At 37.5% G+C, this 23,927-nt stretch overlaps 1 protein-coding gene across 9 annotated transcripts in view; it reads right to left on the bottom strand.

Moving 5' to 3' along the window:
• SMYD3 (SET and MYND domain containing 3) overlaps nt 1-23,927 on the bottom strand; it is a 409,224-nt gene that overhangs the window by 71,081 nt on the left and 314,216 nt on the right. For all 9 annotated transcript variants that reach the window (XM_065680130.1, XM_065680131.1, XM_065680134.1 and 6 more), the window contains 3 exons: nt 17,143-17,210; nt 14,633-14,735; nt 5,000-5,110 (listed from right to left, as the gene is read on the bottom strand). In XM_065680130.1, the coding sequence (XP_065536202.1) occupies nt 5,000-5,110; nt 14,633-14,735; nt 17,143-17,210 (282 nt within the window). The remainder of the gene's footprint in view (nt 1-4,999; nt 5,111-14,632; nt 14,736-17,142; nt 17,211-23,927) is intronic.

Here is a 23,927-nt window from a genome sequence, read left to right as displayed (position 1 = left end):
CTTGATGACAGCTATGCACCTGGATTATTCCATGGCTGTGCTCACAGTTGGACAGGTAGATAGAAAACTACTACTGTATAGCAGAGATTCACTTTGAAGTCTTTTCAACAGTGACCAGTGAGGAACATTTGTTGTCACGATATACAATACAATTGTGACTGCACAGCCATGGACCTCTCCATCTGGTCTGCACACACCAAGTGTGCGTCAGTTGAAGTCAATGCTCAACTTCTAGAACTTCAGAAAGGTCCCTGTGGTTGGGCTGCAGCGTCTTTCAGTATACTTGAAATGCAGCCTTTGCCACAATATAGTCCCAGATCTAGATAATTGTGCAAGTGAACTCTTGCACAAGGCAGTGGTTAGAGAAGATTCTTATGCTGTATGAAGTTGCTGTATCTAGCCAGAAAGACCAAGTGACTGTGAATTTTGAAGTCATTGCTGGCATAGGAGTGTATTTTGCTGTTTTATATAGCTGTGACATGAAATACTATATTAAATGAGAAATAAAGACTATTTCTTCATAGATAAGTTGACTTTTAAACTATATTTCTTCAGAGACCTGAAATACTACAAAAAAAAAAAAAAAAAAAAAGCCCTAGCAGAATTGTAACCTAGAATGGCAAAAGAGCACTTTGCCACATTACTCATTTTTATGCAAAATAAACTGTGATTGCGTTATGATGTAAATATGTCCTGCGTTCAGCAGTAGCAGTTATTTTTCTCCTTCTTAGTAGCTGGTGCAGTGATGTGGTTTTGACACGGTGGTTTTGACAGTCTTGACACATTGGGTGCATTCCCAGTGTGGTCACCACCTCTATACTTTGGGAGGAAGCAGAGACAGGACACCTGACCCAAACTAACCAAAGAGGTATTCCATACCACAGCACGTCATGTCCAGTATATAAACTGGGGGCAGTTACCTGGAAGGGCGAGATCACTGCTTGGGTCGGGCTGGGTATTGGTTGGCAGGTGGTGAGCGGTTGTAGTCTCTTCCCTTGTTATTTCCCTTATCATTACTATTATTGGTGGTAGCAGCAGTGGTTTTCTGTTATACCTCAGTTACTGGACTGTTCTTATCTCAACAGGTGGGAGTTACATTCTTTTGATTCTCCTCCCCATCCCTCTGGGAGCAGGGGGAGGAAAGTGTGGGGGGTGAGCAAGCAGCTGTGTGGTTGTGGGTTGCTGGCTGGGTTTAAACAGTGACAAACTACTATCAGAGTTTAATCATTTTTAGTGCAAATAACAGCAAAGAAGCAGTGATACTGGCTGTAAGATATATTTGTTTACACCAGCAGTCAGAGACAAATGCTTGGAGTATCAAATAAACAAATTTTACTCACAGTCTGGATGTTAGCATGTTGAAAACAACGTAATGGCAACTGCACTCTGCTATCCACGTCAGCACGAAAACAATAATGTGATTCTTGATTTTGTGTTTATATATGCTTCATGGAGCAGCACAATTCATCTCACCCAACCTTATCTGTCTAAAGAGTGGATATTTACTTGAAGGCACTCCTTAAACCTCTTATAACAAATCCAGTTTTCTTAGATTTCTACTGCAAGACAGTATGAATGAGCTCCTTGTCTTTTCTTGGGGTACAGAGAAAGGCTAAAAACTGGCTTAGATTAGATACCTAACTAAAGTTAGGAGAAATGACAGCATTTTGTAGGCTAAATCTTTTATTTGATCATGTATATAATGTCTATGAAGTAAAACATTATCCTCTTTTTTGTTTGGGTAGTTTGATTTTTTTGTTTGTTTTTTTCTTTTTGTTTTGTTTTGGTGTTGCTATTTTGGTGTTGTGTGGTATCTAACCCTGTGACAATGGGAACTGGATAAAGCACACAACTAAACTCAAACCATTCCATTTCAAGGAATTATTCTCAATAAAACAAATGCAGCACTTAATGCTAATGAACCTTAGAAAATTTACCATCTTCATTATCCTTTGGACATCAGAATAGACAACAGAAGTACAAACTGCCGCATTTGGGGAAACTGAGCAAAACAGAGCTTCACCGAACACTCACAAAAATGGTCCCAATATAAAGACTGATCTAGTTTCTAGTCAACAATCTGTTCAGCTCCAATTGAAATGGTATCTTCTCACTAATTTTGCAAAATAAGGGCAGGGTCTTGGAAAACACGAAGGTTGATTTTGAATAAAATTAATTACCCAAGGTCACTTACAAAGTCAGTCACTGACTTGAGAACTGAAACTTGATACCACCTTCCTTCTTCACTTGGGCATGTAAGACTAAATGAACAAAGATTTAGAAAATACAGCAAGAGACATAAATTTCACTGATAAGAAACTTGCAATGTATTTTTATGAATATGAATAAATAAGTATATGTGTAACTAAGTACTAATACATATAAAGTTTATATGCCCTTCCTGTAAACTTAAATGTATACTTCCCACACATTACTTTTAAAGGATTACAAAATATGCAGTATAAAAGCTACAATGGAAATTACTTGTCCTACACTTTTACTGTAAATTGAAGTGCGCATCTCAGGAGTGATTCCCCTGCTTTCAATGGTACCTAGCTTGTGTTCAGCACCTGGCATGCACACCCAGCAAGATTGGAATTTGCAAGTAAGAAGAAGCTATAACCTCTATAAGTGTTTGTTAGAAAAATGATTCCAGATATTTTGCTGAGATGACTACAACTGAAAAAATCCTCAACACCTAAGAACTTACTTGAAGGCATAAAGCTTCTCTTAGCCAAACTGGAATGTGCACTTTTACCTGTAACAAAGATTTACAAGATGGATTGCTATTGACTAAGCCATCATATTTGCAAACCAATGTCATAATATAATCAGCTAACAGTAAATTCCCATATTTACTGAATCACAGTGTTGACTCTGCTACCCTTGATGACCCAAAACTGCTGCTGTTGCCAAAGTGTTGCCAAAGACTTTGCCTTTTAGAATTTTTCCAAGATGCCTTGGAAATTTGTCTCGGTATCTGGGGTATTTCAGCAGGGACATTATTGGATAATTTTGCCAACTGAGGACTTTTAAGCATCTAAATCCAGCCATTCTGTAATTTTAAAAACAGTATTTCTGAAAACATTATTTCCCACTGTAGCTGAGCTGCAGTGTTCATGACTTGCAGCTTACAGTGGCAGAGATCAGTGAAAAAAACCCCATGCTGTTTCCAAATTAGTCATGTAAACAGCTGAATTTATAAAATCTCTGTCACAGAGAACTGAAATGCAGCACTATAAGGACTACTGAAGACTAATCATTCTAGACTGAAGCTGAGGGTAAAGATGTCTTCTTCATAGACATCAACAGACCTCTCTACATTTCCTCATTGTAGAGAAGAGGAAAATACAGAATCTCAGAGCACAGTCACAAAGAGCTTTCCAAACAATATCATCCCCACAGGGAATTTTGCCAGCAGACAAAAAAGGTCTATAGAATATGAACTTTAACCACAATTACAAATTTCAAGAGAAAAAAATAATTAATTTTAACCTACATATTAGATTACTGTATTCATCAATATCTGCATATATAATTTCACCACAATATTTTTTGATGTTGTATGTTGACTGTTACAGTGAAGTGTACTTCAGCCTGTGGACCTTGTTTCTTAAAATATTCCACATGCTGAATGGTCTTTACACTACTTGTCTACCCTGCCCCAAACTGTTAAGCAATCTTTAAAGAATCTTTCGCCTGCTTATTTTTCTTAATTGTCTCTTCATCCACAGGGTTGCCCCTCTCCCAAACTAATCTAAGATTTCACGGCACTTCAGTGAGCATCTTTAAAAGAAAGACAAAAGGAGGTCTTTCTCCACTTCCCTTCATTGCCTCTGAGTAGCACTGCAGCAATCTCAGGCACAGCATGCCAGCAAGTTTTGCACATGGACAGGAAGTAATTTAGCATTATGTCATAAGCCTGAAACTTTTCTGTGTTCTCTTTTTTGAACTGTTTATGGATAAACCAAAGTATACATTATGTATTCAATGGGTGTGCATTGGCTTAAACAAAACTACACACAATTTAAACATATTTTCTTTCTTTCTTTTTTTTTTTTTTTTAATTTTTAGCTGTACAGCAATTATTTCAGGAATCATATCATGGTCCATTTTCATCAATACCATTTTTACCATTTCTAATCTCCTGGGAATACATTTAGCTATGGCATATGACTCACCCAAACCAGGCATTTCCGGAAATAAGAAAAAGTGTACATATAACTAGAGACAAAGTGTATAAACTGCTTTGAATACAGCCTTGTTTTGCATATTCCATTTGATCTCTTGTCCGGCTTGGGAGCCAAAATTATTCTAGCCAGGCTATATAAATGCGAAGCAACTTATTGTATAATTAAACCAGGCTAAGCTGAATCCTAGTAAAAAGTCACACCAAACAAAATTTTATCTACTACAACAACTGACCTACTAATCCAGGAATTTGTGGAAGAGAGCATAAAAACTACAACAGTCATCCAAGGGGACTCTAACTGCTGAAAATGTCTGGTAGTTCTTGAATGTTATTGCTGCAGGTATTTGTCAGAATTAACGTAACATTATTATGAGAACAAGCATAGCCTTCTTGTAGCATCAGACAAGTGGTTTCAGTAAAAGTTCCAAGATTATTCCTTCAAACAGAAAAATAAAATAAAATAAAGCCTTCCTTTCAGCTTAAAGTCATGTTAACGCTCATGTTCAGAGTTCTTGAATCTCAAAATTATGCGAATCACAACTTGGAACTCAAAGTGGTTCCTAGCTTTATAAACAATGCACGTTTTAGCAAGAAATTCTTCTTATCACGTTGTCAACATTTCCTGCTTTTCTTTCCTTCACAGCTGTCTTCATAGCACCATAAACAACACTGAGGGCAGAGGTAATTTTCTTCTCTATTCTGGCCATTCAATTAGTAGCAAAAGATAAACACGTAAAGGAGGGGAAGCTGCTGACATGCCTTGAAAAGTTCTATTTAATTGGCAAGGAATATCTTCACTCAACCTACCTTTTCTTGATTCTGGCAGAAAAGACAGTCACATTCAAAGCAATACTGGCGCAGCAGTTGCTTTTGGCGTTCACTGGTGGGCATCAGCGATTCAATATAACTGATAGTGAGCTGTGTGCAGTACATACAAAACCAGAGTTGGTATATTTTACAAAAGTTCTATATTCAGTGTATGTATAGCTAAGGTAACATTTCTAGATACAACATTTTTTCAGCACAAAACAGAATTTTATCGTAACAGATGATTTCCCAGAAGAAATCGACTAATTTCACAAAAGAAAAAAAAGGCCAAAAATAATTTCCATGAATAGATACTTTTTAGCATTTCCACATAAATATTTTTTTGCAATATAAATGCCCCAAATTATCACTGTTTCCTTTTTTCATCCTAATTTGGAATAAAAAGAAAAAAAGAGAGAGACAGGAGAGAGAATCAGCTCAGCATCTGAAGTCCCTGTGCATGAAATCTTTTTCTGTCTAGCTCCAAAGCTCAATATGTATTTAGCACTGGTGTTATAGAATGTTCAGCTATCTCCAAAAATTTCAGGGAAATTTCAGGGCAGCCTCTACTTTCTGACAAATATATGTTTGAGCTCTTATGTCATACCCATTCTCAGTTTGTCTGTGATGTTTCCTTTGTGACCAAAGAAGCACAAAAGCAATGCAGTCAAAGTTGTTGAAACCATTGACAAGAAAAAAACATTAAAATGATAAAAGAAAATGGTTACATCTGTGCCATTTTCAACTCCCCAAGCTGTACAGAGTGAATTCCAATTAACTAGAGAGAAGTCTGTAGCTTATTCACTTTGATGCCTGCCAGAAGGAATTTTACAGGCCTAACTATTTGTAGAGTTCTTCAAATGTTTGAAGTGCTGCACAGGCACAAACTAATGATAAGGGAAAGAATATAACAAAATAACAGTCCAACTCAGATCAGCATTTAGCATTACACGCTGCTGAGTGATTACACTCAACACACTTTGAAACACTCCAGAGAGGTCAAAGCTAAAAAAAAAAAATCAGGTCACATAATTTCACCCTCAGCCTAGACACTTCCACTAACTGGGAGAATTTTCATATGGTTCTCAGTTAAACCATGAGAGTCCACTCAAAGAAATTACAGGAAAACCTAACCAATTTGTAGTAATGGCTCTGAAATCTACTGTCAGAACCTGCCTTCTGCAAATTAGTGAGCATTCTAATTAAATGAGCAATTAACAAGCAACTAAAACAATGCCTGATTTTTTTTCAATTACTACAGCGCAATTTGATTATATATTGAAGGACGACTGTATTAAAAGAATACTACTGAGATGGCAAGGTCAAGCATTTAAAATGATCATAAGCAGAAAGCCTGTGGAAAAACATAAATACAGTCTCATAATTGAAGATTAATAGTATAATTAATGACAGAGACAAATTAGAGTTCCACAGATACTCAAAAATTAGAAAGTGTGAGAACTTTGTTATGTTTTGCATTCTGTATAATTTTGTTCTTCTCCAGCTTGTTTGTGTCTGACCCTAGAGGGAATTAGTTCCACCATTGCTGGTTTAAAGCAAAACAGTCCATACTAGTCACTTACACAGGAGCTATAGGCTTCTGTCTGAGCTTTCTGCAGTGAATAGATAGAAATAGTTTTGACACTCTTTTCTCCCAAGCTTGGTCTCTTCTGCCCCATTCTCTCCAATATGTCTCTCTTCTCCACCCCTGGATGTTAGCATCATTTTCCAGTCTTATTCTCCACACCTGGTTGTCTAAAACTTGTTTCCAGTCCTCAGTTCTAGCATTTTAGATAGCTGTTCTTGGTACAATGGGCTGATTTCATCATCCCGCCAACCTCAGGTTCTGCCTTCTCCCTCCCCTCTGTTCCTCTTTTTACACCTTTTCATTACATTTGATCACCAACACTTACTCCCAAAGTGAACAGTCCTTGTTACCCTACCCTGGTTTCTAAATCATCTTCAGTGACCCCACTAACTTTGTCCTTGTTTCTTTCCCCAGCTGGTCCTACTCCGCATCCTCGCCAGTATGGTGTCTGTCTCCCTTCCTTCCCACAAAGCAGTCCCCAGTCAAGCTGTAATCCTAACCTCATCCTTTAGCCATTCGTAGCCAAATTTCCTTCATCAGAAGCCTCTAATATTCATGTGTCCTTGCAATTTGCAAGTGTTTGCTGTCAAAATCATTCCACACACAGGCTTTTTCCCCCATCTCTCATCCTCTGCATGAATGCTATTGGTTCTATTGGTTCTGACCCATGTTCCACTGGGAGTTAGGTTCAGGTGTCATCCAAAAGTAAAAGGGATTTAACCAAATTCAGGCACAGAGCAAGACAGTAGGAATTTTCTGGGAAAAATCATTCATGTGAGATTAGTCTAGTCTTTGTCAAAATACTTAAGACAATGGCTTAAACCCTATCATTACTGTTGAAACCATCATTAAATAGGGTTCAGTTTTAATACTGCAAAAACAAACACATAGCCAGCATTGAACATGCTTTATTTATGTTCACCCTATAAGGTGAACATAAATATCCCTTTATATACTTTATACTTTTTTTTTTTTTTCATTTTTGGCCTTTCTTATTTTTTTTTCTCCCATATTGCAGAAACCTTGGAAGTAGGAACAAGTTTGAAAACAGAAATTTCTTTTTCAGAGGTTACCAATCAGTTGTAGGTACAAATAGTCATGTAATAACCTGCTCCGGATTACAGCATATGACTGGGCAGAAGGAGGAGAAGAGACTTCAATACTGTGATACCTCCTTTTACTGTTCTAAAAACACAGAGTTTTGCTTGCTGTCAGAGGCCCAAGTCCAAATTCCCAATCCTGCCAGCAGAAAGCTGTAAGTGAAAAAGTGTTTGTAGCTGGCAGACTGAGTGGGAAAATGTAATTAGAATATTTAGAAACATGACCAACTTAACAGTGACCAAGTCTGTACTAATCACTTAATCGTTCAAACATAAAAATTCTGTATTCAAGTTTCTCTCCTACACTTGTTTTAATTTTGGATCCCTTCATTTGATGCAAGGCTCATTTAACTTGTACGTATTTAGGAAATATGTCCATTTATCAAAGGTTGTCTTAATGGTATTTGCATATGGGATGTATGGTATTAATTACAACATTATTTCAGCTGACCAGAGCTTGCCTCTTTATCACATTGCTTATAAAGAATGCAGTAAATCTTTTCCCTCAAACTTGAGAATGTACATTAAATAACATTTATGAAGGCAAGGAATTATTTAACAGCTGTGAGACTTACTGACTGTCAAGATTTTCTCCGTAGAAATGCAGCACTGTCTGAGCCCCGCTTCTCGCTCTGACATAGAAATTCTTTAACCATGGTTATGGTGGTTTGTTTCTCATGTTCCTCATCTGCCAAATGAGGTGGGCACAGTTTTTCAGCACTGCCATGCTGCAGTGGACTTAATTTATATTTTTTTGTAACAGACTATAAACTACAAAATTTACAGACAGAAGATTCTGTAGAAATTTGAAGTAAATTATTTTAATGCAAATGGCAGGGTAAAAAAGTGAGTCCTCTTGGTTTTACAATCATGGGTCTCTGGGTTTTAGGGAGGGCTGTGTACAAATATCTGTTCCTGAGACAGGGTTATGTAAGCGAACAATCTGTGCTCTTTCTGGCTTAGCATATATGATCAAAATGCCTTCTAACTCAAGGAAAAAATTGGTTTTAAAAAATGTAATCTGACAAAATGTAATGTGTCAAACATGCAGAGATATAAAACTCATAGAATTATAACAACTGAAATATTACATACTTTGGTTGAAATCTGTCATGAAGACAGACAATTTCTGGTGATTCGAAACTATTATTTTTATTAAGTATTAAATTTTAAAATTACGTGCTCTATAAAAATACAGTCGGTTGTCTGACTTTATGTGACTTTCTGTGAAGCTGACAGAAATCTATGCACCCATTTTGGAGCAGAACTGGTTATCACCTAATACACATACATTCTCTCAGCAGGACTAATCATAAAATCATAGATTAGCTAGGGTTGGAAAGGACCTTAAGATCATCTAGTTCCAATCCACCTACCATGGGCAGGGACACCTCACACTAAACCATGTCACTGTCCAAGGCTCTGTCCAACCTGGACCTTGAACACCAATTTGAACTATGCAGCGAGCTAACCACAGCTATGCAACTTCTGATTTTTGAAGAGGCAAAAAGAGCCTGCAAAACACCAGCTAGAGACAGTAATTAATGAAAAGTCAACTGAAATTATAGCACACATTTTGATGCTGTTTAAAGTGGTTACTTAAGGGTAGGGAAATAATGAAGACGTCTTCAGAGCAGGCTGCTTGTCTTTTTGAGAAAGTAAAGTAGCTGATAGACTTCCTTATCACTGAAGGTGTCTTGGTGATGTCTAAATGAATAATTTTTGCCTTCTTATAATCCATCCCCATATCTTACCTTTCTTTGCAATACTTACATTTCATTAGGGGGGGTTGGAACTAGATGATCTTAAGGTCCTTTCCGACCCTAACCATTCTATGATTATATAATTATTGTAAAGAATAAAATGCAAAAGGAGGAAATCTTTGTATATTGTCAAAGTAAAATCACCTAAAGTAAGAAAAGCTGCGATAGCACTACAACCAGCATTAACTTGAGGAGGTAACAGGTGTTATAGTTAGATGCTAGAAGTAAGTTTCAGAAAATACTGCAGTCTTTTAAGTGGAGATAAACAGAATAAAATCCCCACAAAAATCGATTATTTCTTTCTTCCTGCTATTAAATTCAATTATACTAAAAAAAAACAGTACAGAGTCTAGAGTGTTAGAAGACTCTTTCTAACCACCTCAACCTCTATGCATGTGGATCAACAGTTGTTTTTAAGCCTGTCCTCCTTTTATTTCTTCTACTGCTTCCTGTTTCATTCCCATTATGCCAGTTGCAGGACAGAAAACTCTTAAATTTAGTGGTGATCTTTACCAACTGGTCAAGCACTAGAATCTGGGGTATTAGCATAGACCCATGAGACTTTATATGAATTACAACAGAGCCAAGCAAGGATGGATAAGGAAAAACAGAAAGGTTAACCATGCCTAAAGAAAGTTACCTATTAGAGCTAAATTTGCACATCAAAAATTCTACATGAAATGACAATTAGAAATGTCATTTAAACAGACAGATAAGTTTTATAATGGTAGAAATGAAAGCTGATATTTTGAACATCAACTAAAGCATTCATTGGAAAAGCCAATGGAAATGTAGTGTATTTTTGTTTAAAATGGTAACTTTCTGCCCTCAGAGAGCTTGTAATTCCATAGAAACACATTAGTATAAAGCTCATATAATATACCTAAAGATAAATCTCCTTTTTTGGCTTCCAAAGCAAAACCTAAGATCAGCCACTTCTTCATCTTGCCAACTCTCAGTATTTTATTATGATTCCTGCAATACACTTTGTTTTCTTAAAGCTTCAACTTGGAAAAGCATGCAATTATATATGAACCCCTTCTTTCAATGCCTACAAAAAACTGATGCCTCATGATTTCTTAGTGCTTCAGGATTGGCAACATTTTCTGCCACAAAGGACTAGATGGCTCAAACTTTTGCATATGACTTTAGGAGTGATTAGTTTTCCAAATGCAAAGCACCATCAAATTGAGCACATTCATTCTGTAAGGATTCAGGCAAACATTTTCTGTCTTGGAAGTCCTGATTTTCTACAGCTTGAGACACATCTTCGCCTTAGGATTGGAACGAATTTCAAAGCCCAAACCAAAAGTCAATTAAAACCCACTAAATGCCACATGCCTTTCTGTCAAAAACACGCAAAGCCAACAATATCTGCCAAGACATGAGACTAAAATTGAACTGAAAAAAATTACATTCTAAACATAAAAACTTTGAGACTCTCAATCTTGCATGTTTTTTAGAATCATAGAATCACAGAATAGTTAGGGTTGGAAAGGACCTCAAGATCATCTAGTTCCAACCCCCCTGCCATGGGCAGGGACACCTCACACTAAACCATCCCACCCAAGGCTTCATCCAACCTGGCCTTGAACACCGCCAGGGATGGAGCACTCGCAATCTCCCTGGGCTAAAACCCCCCTACCCTACAAGTCCAGGTAGATGACATCAACTGCTTTACCCTTGTCCATCAGTTCTGTAGCCCCATCATAGAAGGCCACCAAACTGGTCAGGCAGGATTTCCCCTTAGTGAAGCCATGCTGGCTGTCACCAAGCACCTTGTTGTTTTTCAGGTGCTTTAGCATGCCTTCCAGGAGAATGTGCTCCAAGATTTTGCCAGGCACAGAGGTGAGACTGACTGGTCTGTAATTCCCCGGGTCTTCCATTTTCCCCTTCTTGAAAATGGGGGTTATATTTCCCTTTTTCCAGTTGGCGGGAACTTCACCTGACTGCCATGATTTTTAAAATATGATGGCCAGTGGCTTAGCAACTTCATTCGCCAGCTCCTTCAGGACCCACAGATGGATTTCATCGGGTCCCATGGACTTGTGCACGTTCAGGTTCTTACGATGGTCTCGAACCAGATCCTCTCCTACAGTGGGCCCAAGGTCTTCATTCTCACAGTCCCTGCGTCTACCTTCTAAGACTTGGGTGGTGCAGTCAGAGCCTTTGCCAGTGAAGACCAAGGCAATGAAGTCATTCAGAACCTCAGGCTTCTCCAAATCCTGTGTAGACAGCTCTCCTGAGAGCTTCCTCAGGGGGCCTATGTTGTCCCTAGTCTGTTTTTTGTTTTACCACTGACTTGATAAATATAATTACTTTGTATAGCCTGAGCACTCTAAAGTGTGGTTGGGCATAAATGTTATTCCTGAATACATCTGCATCGCACTGCAGCAGTTATGTCCCATGTAATAATACCTCTTTTTCTGGTTTACAATCAAAATCATACTGGCGCCTCCCTCTTTATATAATTGCAAGGTGACCATAATGGCCAGTTACCTCAACACCCTGTGTCTCTGTTTTCCCTGTGATTATAGGTGGTCAACAGCTCCTTAACGTGAGTAAATTGTTTTTTCTGACAGAAAGTAATACAAATGTCCAAAAATATTTTTATTTCTCACTGGCCTAGTGAACACATCATACTGCAGTGGCTGATACTTTCCTGGAAAGGGTCCAGAAGCCCTACCAAGTTTGTTCCTGTATGGATAGTAAAGCCATAGTCCTCTTCTACTAATCCAAGCTTGACTTGCTACTTAGCTTCTCATTTCTCATAAATCTTAGTGCTTATTTACTTCTTTTTAATTATTACGTAAGGCATCTCATTCTGTTTCAATCTAGTGTAAGTTTGAAGAGGATAAGGCAAATTTTCTACTGTTTATAATTATTTCCGTGTTCTTGTTGCCTCGTGACTTGAAACAATGTTCATCTTACCACCTCAGATCACTTGATTTATTCAGAAAACCTAATCAGATTCCTCCCTAACATGTATTTTCTCTCCCAATAGCTCAGATCATGACCTCAGTAACATAAATAAAAACTCACATTGTGACGGGTAATGTACTTTCTTGTACATAGGTGTGTAAATTCAACACATGGCTATAAAGAAAACCTGCTGCAGGCAAGCAGTAAGGCAATGTACAAAGAAGTTGTACCAAAGCTACCATGAAGAAAACAAAAGGAAAAACAGTAGCAGTTACATAAGAAAAAAAGTAACTAGGTGTTGAAAAGAATATTAACTGCTGACTTGTACATAACCTCATAGCAATTTTCATTTCCTTCCTCCTCCCGTAACAGATCTAAATTAATTTCAATTTGTACCTTTACTTTCACTTATACCCATTTTTTCTTAGACTCATCCTTATTCAAAGAAGCATGTACTTCAGACTGACACTTTTATTTCCAGGTAAGTCAAGAGGGCACCTGTTTTAACACAGTGTATCTATATTTATTTATATATACAATCTTAACATGTTTCTTAAGGCAAGTTTTCCTTTCAGTACCAAAACCAGAAGCAATATTCACAACAAAGACACCAGAACATGAGCTCATCAGAAAATTCTGACCTTACTTTACTGTCTCATTGGAGGCAAAGTTTTTAGGAAATATAATATGCCCACACAACATGCAGTTATTTTAAAGCCTGTATTCACACACAGCTGGTCCTAGCTGCCCTGTTTTATAACTTTTATTTATTTCCTGATTGCCTTGCAGACGACTTGTAACTTACACCATATCTGTTTCACCACTGATTTTAAACTAGAGACTTCTATGGGTTACAGACTACTAACACTAAGTCTAAAACTGAGTCACAGCTTCACAGCCAGAGCATGGTCTGCATGGTGGTCATGCCTGCAAGGGAATTCTACTTCACCGCTCACTCCAGAACCACCCAGGACCACCTGAGGGTCCCTCCCACTCTGTAAAAGCTGCTTGTTAAAAAGAATTGGTTTATGATATTTATCTAGAAAAACATATCCACATACAGAAAAACAGGATAGCTTCAGAATTTAGAACTCTAATAATTAACTCAAATGAATGGGAAATTTAATGGAAAGACATTAATTTCCACTGCATTTTTAAATAAAAAAAAAAAATAATATCTGGGTGAATTAGGAAGCCAAGAGGAAAGTTATGGTATACAGATAAAATAGAAGAAAAGTATTTAAAATTTGGCTTGAACAAGAATGCCAGACCAAAAGATGTCTACACTCAAGAGGTCCACAAAAGTATATTGCATCCTAAAAGATTTCTCTTGGCAAAAAGGTAAGTATGCAAAAGCATTTCTGTTGTTTTCCCACAATGTTTTGCCTAAAAAAGTATTTTCCCATGTACTTATTTTGATGCCTACTCTCTTAGAGAAAGGATACATTGAAAAAGAAAATAATAGGGAGGAAAAGAGATTACAGCTTCCAAATCTGAACACGTATGCCCTTGATCTTCCCAAAGTTTGCAGCAGAGGTGTGGACCATATTTACCTTAGGTCACGATTTTGAAAGGACCAACAGCTAGGACAGCATAGGTCACCAGTGCATGTAAAGTTACATATATATAAACATGTCTTTGCAGGCCTTACTAATCAAATTTATTATTGCATTGCTGCAAAAGACATTTACTTTGAAATGCTTACCCAGACAGAAATAATTATTTTCAAACTAGTACAAATGCTGTCTTAAAAATGAAGCTGAGAATACCTTAGACCAAATTAGAAATCTTTTGAAAGGAGTATTTTGGTGTCTTTTCTAATGAAATCGGCAAGAAAACAAAACTTGTCTTGCTACTTTCACTGTCAATGAAAGGTTTACTACAACAGTACGGTTGCAGCCTGACAAATGCTTATTGTTGCAATGACTTAGCAAACACTGCATTCCACACAGAAATATCATTAAGTGTTTCCATCAGGGTAAAGACAGTCAAATACAAACAAAATGAAGTGCCTAGAGGAGGAAAGGAGGAACAAGAATTTATCAAGACTGCTAGTGATTTATGAGAAGTAATGATTATGGGGCCCAGGCAGTGTGAAGAGATGATTCTATTTATCATTTTCCCCCTGATAGCTATGTGCTAGAACATGGCATCAATATATCATCAAAATATTAAGCTGGTGGCCCTGCAGTCTGGATTTTATTTAGGGAGATGTCATTGTTGCAGGTGTCTGTGATGGAAGGGAGGATAAGTTAATTACCTCTTCACCAGTCTGGATCTCTTGGACAGAGCGAAGTAAAAGCTGGTATCCTTCAAAAACGATCACACAGTTTGGGTTGCAGCTGTGGTTCAGTAAAGACATGCTGTGAGGTGTGGTAGAGGGGAAGAGAGAGAGAAAAAACTTTACAGAGGAGCCTCCACTGTTCTTCCCCTTTAATAATTTCCAAGTAGCCAACATGATTAGATCTGAAGTATCAAGCAGTTAAGCTACAAAACAAATAAAATCCTTGGTAAATGAGCTGCTCGCAGTTAGTGGGGGAAAATTAATACTTAGAAAATTTATATTCATTGTTAATAGGAGCCATGCCTGAGTGTCTTCAAGTGTTTCTGCCAGGGTGGGAAGAGATGATGGCCTGATTCAGGGGAGAGGGCAAAGCAGGCAAGCAGGGAACAAGGCAACCTGGACAGTTCAGAGCAAAAGGTTAATAACCTGGGACCATGTTTTATTTCTGCAGCTTTTGCTCAGTTTCACACTAACCTTATCAGTTAATTGTCAGTGGAACTGCAGCTCAAAGGGGCCAGCAATCACCCAATATTTTCTACCAGGTAGAAAACGGAGTATACTGTGTCCCAAAACCAAAATATTTGGTGTATAGAGTTGAAAGAAGAGATACAGCCACTACTGCTGTTTTATGCATATTTTGGTTCATCCTCTGTTCTTGTGGTGTGTGACAGCTGAAGCAGCACAGCTCATTGCACAGCTGCTGCCACTCCCAAGAGACACACGCTGCTGGATCTCCTTGACACAGATATGCCCTTGCCTCTTTTTCCAAGCAGACTGTTAAGACAGCACCCACTATATGCTTTTGAGTCCCATGTTTCATTAGCTGAGAAACAACTGACTTCGCCTGGCTAACATCAGTCCCATAGGGATTGACCCATTGAAAGAAAAATTCTGGCATCATCAGGCTGAAAGAACACTTGGCTTATCCAGCTGCTGGCTGCCTTTATTTGCTTTCCTTGTCTGACTAACTCAGCAACTCAAAATCCCAACTATTGCTGGCAAAAGAGAGGATGTTGCCAAGGGGCAGAGCCTGCACCAGACCATGTTTATTCAGTTTTGGACTGTTAAAGGAAGTATCAGCAGGAGCATGACTCTTCTGATATCTTTCTGGGCTAATAAAATATCTGTGGTTAATGTCCACATGAAGCCAGTAATGTACACTGGGAGAGTGTCTCTTTAAGTTATTGTGAGATCAGTGGGTGTACTCCCAAAGGTGGTGGCAAGGTGATGCAGAGGAGGACCACAGGATTTTATCAATTTTAAAATAGGCTGGGATACTGAAGCTATCAAGCCATGCAACAATGTACAACCTCTTGAAGACACTAAACAAAGCACTTTCAATCAAATTTAACCTTCAAGAAATACTAGTGGGTTTGATGACAGCTTCATCTGGAAGCATATGAATTCATCTGGAAGGCCATTTGCCTAGGATTGGGGAACTACAGGTTTAAGTTCACAATTTTCCCAGCTTGGAGTGATTTTCTACAGCAAAACTTGAAATGCTCTGAACTGACTTGGGAAAGAGTCTGTGGCATGCCTTGGCAATGCATTATCACAGAACACAGATAGTCACTTTCTTTGCAGTCAGGTGTTTGTCTTTTTAAGCAAAAGAAAACATTTCAGTAATAATATCTCTCCAAAGTAATATTCCATTTTTTTCCCAAGTATGTGAAAATCAAATAACTTTTGTGTACTTTTAATAGCACTAATTCCCATGTCCTCCTAACCACCTTTCCCTTATCTTTACCATAAGGTAGGCCTCAAGATACTAAGTGTCCTTAGTCAAATCTTTCATGTGTGACATTAGTAGAAAAAGAAACAACACTGACAGGCCCATTGAGATACTGACAATATAGTTCAACGGTGTATTACGAAAAAATTGAGATGGTAAAACACAATTTTAAATTATACACAGTAATTTTTCACATTAACAATTACAGGTAACAAATTCTATGAAGGAAAAACCTTCCCAGGGATGTACTTCTTAAATAATACAAACAAAAATAATAATATGAAATTCAAATATTAACACCCATCTCTCAAGAGGCTTAGCTTTTCACCTTACTGGTGTCTTAGTTATGGTAATTTGCTTGTTCAATCTTTATTTTAATTGCCAGTTCAGAAGGCTCTCAGCTGCAAAATATCTGCATTATAAAGCAATGCTGAACGCATTTCCATTTACTAGTCCCACTCACATTTTTTATGTCAGCATTTATTCTTACTTACAAAATACCTCCACCTCCATGAAAATAAAATACAAACATGTATCTTACTCAAACTGTTTTAACTCTGTAACTGGGACTATTAAGACTGTTTTCAAATTGATAATAGTTTTAATCCTCCTTTAATTTATTCACATTTCCCACTTTCTCATTTAGAAATGTTACCTGCTGCTTTGATGGTCCTTACAGCTACCTAGGAAAAGAGACAAAAAAAAAAAACCCTAACATAGATTTTGCCTGTGAATGAAACAGTGTCCACAGTACCTGGGATACAGGCCAACACCAACATCCTGCATCTCTCCATTACTGATGGTGAAACAGTTACATGTCACCTGTAAAAACAAGGAAAAAAATCCAGGATTACCAGAATCATCTGAAAACCCCATACTCAAGTGAAAAAAAATTTCAAAATAAATTGAAGGGGCAATTGGTAATTGGATGGGAAACATTCAAACCCAACACTGGTGCTCTTTCATTTTAGAGCAACCACATCTGGGACACACTCTCCTGTAAAACTGCAGTGAATTAAAAGCAGAAATATCAGTATCCTGCAAAAATGTGGGGTTAAACACATGCAGAGGCCCTAGCTTCCTGTCCAGAGTGGGGGAAAAAAGGGCACACTACACAGAGCCTGAGGAGCTCAGCCCAGAGACAAGCTAGCAGATGACAGTGACGGCTGATAAAAAGAGTGTCTGTTTCCATGCAGGGACACCACTGACGTCAGGCTGTCACAGCACCTTTTAATAAGTACCAGTGGAGCCCAAAGAATATGGGAAGTTTTGAAGTAAATAGCAGCCTTGACTGTGGCAACCTGATATGAATATAAAGGAACACAAAGACTGTGCAATAGTGTATTTTTCACATTGTGGGTATTTTGGTTCGCAAGTAAAAGATCCCACAAAAAAGCATGTTAAAATTGCTATTCAAGAGAAATGCAACCTTTCATTTAATCTCAAATATTCAGTTTGATAGTATTCTTCATACAAAGCTAAAGTGGTTTTAGAAAAGAGTGGAAAAGAATAGAAGTTCCTTGCAAATTGATATAACCGTACCCCAAACTATCAGACTTAAGTTTCTTGGCATTTCCCTCCAAGACAGATCAGCACTTTGTAAATGATTGCAAGTATCATTTTCACCAGCATAAACAAGAACCAGGGCTCAGTTCCTTATGTATTTTTTACATATCTGATTTTCTTTTTTCTTTTTTGAACAGATAATTTTTATTTTATTTCTTAGATAACCTGTTGGTCAGTTATCAATAATGTGATACTAATATACTTTATGTAGAAAAACACTGCATAATATTTCATATACCAGAAAAGTCCCAGGTCTCTTCTGCATAACATTAGATTGTTAATATCATTAATTCCTGTTAGAACAAAAAATAGAGTAGGATTTGGCAGACATAAAAATTGCCATTTTATCCATAGAATAATAATAGTCCAGAACAGTAAGCGCACACCTCTACATTAAAGAGGTACACTAAGCAGTTCAATAGTATATCTAATCCTCTACATTGACAAATTATTATTTATGAGATCATTAACCTTAAGGTGAAAATTAAATCCTCTTTCAAAATTTCTCACAAATTCTGACAGCAAAGTTAATGTAAATAAATGTACATGCAGATGGGCATGTGTTTTTTTTAATGGTTAGACAATACTTTGATTAGTCTGTTATTTATGTGACCCATTCAAATGTTCCTGATCAATTACCAAAATCATACATCTTTATTATTTCTTTCCTGTTAGCATTGGATATAAAGTGTCAGACAACCTCAGAGCAAAGATTAGTCCATTTAAAGTGCCAATTATCCTGGTTCTAAAAATATTGACTTGATTTTGGTATTTATTGCAAAAATAATGCCTTCCAGGTAAAAGAGAAAGCAAGTAAGCTTATGTGAACCTTAGTGCTCTCCAATGGATTATGAAATAGCAGAGGTCAAGCATCTCTTACAACTATATGAATACCTCTTCCTTGCAAATGTCCTATTATTACCGTAAAATGTTTATATTAACAATATTTAATTTTGACTTCTGCAGTTACAGACTGTTTCTCCATTTTCTATTGAAGGCATGTATTCTATTATGTGAAAAGTTTTACACACAGAAGTCACAATAGTTTTACTTTCCCTTTTTCTTAAACGTGCATTAGCTTGTTATACCGGGATATACACGAAGAAAAATGTGAGATGAAAGCATGCTTTGAGATTCAGACACCAGATTTTCAGGTGCTCTGAGGTGTGATTAACCTCTTTGGAGACAATCTTTCCCCCCTTTTAAACTCAGGTATGAAAAAAAAAGGGTGATACACACATAAAGTGCACTACAGATAGTAGTAACGTCTATTACAGATGCTTTCTGTCCTCAGCAAACGGAGAAACGGAGAGGGAAGAACTGATGGTAGTGGGAGGAAGATCTTGTCATTTAAGGTATAAGAAATTCTGATTTAATGACAACCCTTCATAGACAGCAGCTGGTGACACGTATCAAATACAAAATCTTCATAGCCTATCAATTGAGGACGGGTTGTTTTTTGTTTTCTTTAACATTTGTAAAAAGTCTAAAAATCTACTGAATCTTCATTTCTATTTACATAAACTTATAGGAGCTTTTAAATCTGCTAAAGAGTAGTCCTACCACGGGGAGTTCTGAGATTTCAATTCAAAAGTCCACCACAGAAGCTGATGTTGCAGACCACACCTGAAAAAAAATCCATTTTCCTAGCTTCCCAGGATTCACAGATGTAGCTGAAATAAATCTGGAGTATCTAACACTGCCATAGGAGAGCCCAGATAAGCTGCTTGCTCCTGAGGCACTCGTTTATGGATCAAAACCTACCGGATCTGGAAGTTAACTAATTCAATTTCTAGGGATAAAAATCCCAAACAAACCAACAAGAGAAAACAAACAATGTCATTGTCATGCATCACAGTGTTTCCTTTAGGTTTCATGGTCACCCTGTGTTGTCTTTTTTCTGCTTAACTGACCCACCTTTTTCTTAAACTATAATCAGGTTCTAATTCTGTGTGATCCCAATTGTAAAATAAGAAAGAATAAATAATTCTCAGCAATCTGGCACTTCAAGAAATAGGTTCTGTCTTACAAAGGCATGGCCCTTGTCATCTTAACTCCTGCAGGATCATTAACCTCAGTTACTTTATTTGTGGTGGTGTTCAGCTTGTCCCTTCTGATTCTTCTAAAACCTCCTCTCTATCCAGCTACACAGCACTAAACCTGCATATCCACATACAGAGACAGAACAGATACTCACAAAGTTTGTTACACTCACAGATAAGGGAAAATACCCACATATTTCAAAACTTCAAAGCTGCAAAAATGAATGCCTTGCCATTTCTAACATTTCTGAAATAACACATCTCCCACCATGAGAACTGAGGGAAACCTCAGGGGAGAGCCACAGACTTTTCAGACCTTCGCAATGCAAAACTTACTTATGAATATCCTAGAGCTCTTCCAGGCTTATCGTCATAGCCTGACTGACCATACAGCTCACTAACAATTTAAAGAGTCAATTCTCAGTGTTTGAGTTGGCTCCATGGCAATAAATCCTTCATGTTTATTTAAAAGCAGCAGCTATTTCAAACAACAAACAATATTATATAAACTGATTGAATTAAGTAAAAAGAGTTGCTCTTTTGAGAGACTGCATGTTTTAGAGGGGTGTCCTGTACTCATTAAGGTAACCTAAGTAGAAGACATAATCTTTCGCACACTGGTAAACACACAGAGAGTACACCAATTTTACTGACTGGCCATTATTCTCAGGCATACTTTAACAGCAAACAAAAAATACTGCAATCTGTTAAAATTTATTTCCTCTAGGAGTGACACATGAAAACTCCGTAAATTTACCTCATAAGGAGGTCTCTGTTCTCAAGACGTCTGGAGCTACTGTCTGAGCAATCTCTGTCTCTCACAGATGCACAGTCTAGGGGACAGCTGTGAAGATTTATTTCAGTGTTTGCATCTTACAGGATATGAAGGCTTCAGTTTGGCAACATAATGAGTTGAATTTGCTTTCAGTTCATATTGCTTTATACTATGGATTTGCACTTGAATTAAATAAAACAGACTCAGACATGATAGCAGGCCATTCTAGATTTGGAATTTCAGACACTAAGACAATGAAAAATGTCAATAAGGGAGTATGAGGAAGAAAAAACCCCAAACTGAATCATTATTGCCTAATACTTGCTGAACAGATCAAATCACAAACACCAGGACTAATAATCAATCATTCCGTCCTCAATATGTTCCTGTACGTTCATGCAACACAGTGAGACAGCTCTTGCAACATATGTAAGAAGCCCTTTACAATAAGAACTATCAAAAGTTATCTTGCATTGATGGGTTCAATGTCATTTTTAGCTTTTACATACAATGACTTCAGCCATCTCTGTAAATGGTGTGTCACAGCTGGTGTATTCTAACCAACCACCAGGAAGAAAGCCGTAACTAACACTTTTTTCCTTAATTTATGAACCCAATATAACTTAAATTAAAGATATTAAAAAGCCTTCATGGATTATTAAGTTTCTCATTCACACCAAAGCTGGCTGGGTACTCCTGGTCACTTGCAAATATTTAATAAAAGATGCAGTAACCAGTTCTCATGTTAACGGGCTTCTCAAGAGACTCAGATATTATCCAGGAGGGATGGGCAGAAAATACTATGCAAGGGGCATACTAATTCAAATGACCAAGGCATACCCCAGAGACCTTCTAGCACCACTACATCCTGCTATAACTTTGCACTGGCAGCTCTTTCCCACTCAAGTATAAACAGATAGCAGGCACAGATGGTTGATAGATCTTAAATCTGCTAATGGTTTCATTTGGCACATGGAGCGCTAGAGCAACAGTGCTAAACACAGCAACAGTGCTAAACTGTAAATGCACAGTATGCCATGGGAGTGACAAACCTGTGAAGCCCCTGTTTTGAGTGCATTTCACTCAGCTGCTTGTAGCCACAGCCCATGACACCCAGGCTTCCCATGCAGTCACAGCTTCTTGGTCTGGAACTACAGCTCTGTTCACTGGACAGGTTATTACAGAAAGAGAGGAGACAGGAAAAGGTGGGAAGGCATCTGCTACTAGAATGGCGTGCTGAAAGGGGCCCTGTTACAAGGCACATTTGCAGAAAAGACCCTTGAGTCTTGCATATACATGCATGCATGTTTTACTAAATCAGGAATTATCAATCCAGTTCTGCATTGCATTGTACTTGAGACCTATCTACTGGCTTCCACAAGGACCCCAAAAACAAAACTAGACGAGAGACATCAGAAGGATCAAAATAAACTAAGGAAAATAATGATTATTTGGTGTTTTCTTCCAGAGAAAAAATCAAAACACCTTAGTATGACTTTGGGAAAGCTTTGTCTTATTTAGATTTTCAGACTAAGGAAAGGTGACTAGTACTTAACTATTTGTGACAATTGCTCAGAAGCCAAATTTTGCTGCAATACCACAAAATTTGGAGAAGTTATGTTTCTTTCACACCATGACTGAAGTCACAAATACTTTAGTTTACTTCAAGAACAATTTGTCCTACTAATCCTCTGTGACAAAACATCAATGTTTTTGCTGAATTAGAGACTACCATTACTTCAGAGCTAGTTACAGCAAAGACGTGCGTTTCCAACTGTTAAATCTTCATCTTATGTCTTTGGAGGTATGTCTTTGGAGATCTTTCTTCACATCAACTGTCAATATTTCAGGCCTTTTTTCCTATCGTAGCACATAAGTTTCTGTCAAGTGTGCAGAACACAAGTATCCATTGCAAAGGGCTGTCACCACCTACAAGGTAACAGACCAGAAATTTGGCCTGACATTAACAGATGATTTAAAGTTAAGTGTGCTTCAGGCACCCCTTTTTAGTAGTCAGTCAAGTGGTGCAATTTTGATCAGAATGGAATGAAAATAGGTCATGGCAAATTACCTCCTCTTGCCTTAACCCCAAACATACTTCTCCTATCTTTCAAATAAAAATATTTAGCCATGCAGGTAAATATATTAAATATATTTGATTACTAAGAAATTCAAAGCCATCATCACTAGGACAAATTATGTTTGCTATAGGCACATTATTTTTCTTTTAAGAGTATACAAGGTGTAGTCACAAACATGAGACTTGAAAAGGTAAAGCCTGAAACATGCAAAAATATTGTACTCTTTGGGTAACATGAAATAACTTGAAGTTTTGCAGGGCTCCCATTAAAAATTTTGTGCAACCTGTCCTAACCTTTCCACAAATTTCTCCTCTGACAACAGTCAGCAAGTCTCATGTTCCCTTTGGTGAAATTCTAGCTTTTACCCAGCTCTGCAAAAGTTATTATTCCTGCTTTTTGGAACAGAACTGAAATGGATCTATTTCAGGAGCAGAACTGAAGAGAGAGCTGCAAAGCCACTAATGGATCACATTACAGTATGCTTGCAGCATTTGGCATTATTAATTGGAGTGGAGTAGAGGCATGACATCCTTCTTTTCATCCTCATTTTCCTACTGGTAACTCCACTCCTGTGAAATGGGGATAGTTATTAACTTGATGTCAAAAGCCACTGCATGTCACCCTATTGAAAACAAACTGCTCTTTACCAAATGAGATCAAACTTCACGGGCATCCGGGAGTGGTTAACTAACTTTGCATTTGTCTTGCCTACTTTGTTAAATAGCTGTTTATCTGCTTTGTAACAGTATACTAAAAAAATAAACATTGGAAAATTAGATTGAGATTCACCTACGGTCGCTGGTATGAAAATTACATAGGCAAAAGCAAAATATTAATGAATTAATCTTTTATAACTTCAGTTAATAACACAGGTGGAATAAATTGCTGTCTGTCAGCTCCCATTACCCAGATTATTTCCTTAGGCTAGGCAGGCTAAATTAGGTGAGATGAAACCTAGTCTAAGTGTTTGAGGGTTTGCTGACTTTATTCTCACAGAAGAAATATAATTGTTATTCTTTCTAGGGGTGCTTGTTGAGCTAGAAATTCAACCATATTTACCTCATAAGCCTTTGGT

Source organism: Lathamus discolor, chromosome 5 (assembly GCF_037157495.1).
Source record: "Lathamus discolor isolate bLatDis1 chromosome 5, bLatDis1.hap1, whole genome shotgun sequence".
Classification (NCBI taxonomy): Eukaryota; Metazoa; Chordata; class Aves; order Psittaciformes; family Psittacidae; genus Lathamus; species Lathamus discolor.
The sequence above is the reverse complement of the archived record's forward strand: the minus strand, read 5'-3'. Positions and strand labels throughout refer to the sequence as shown.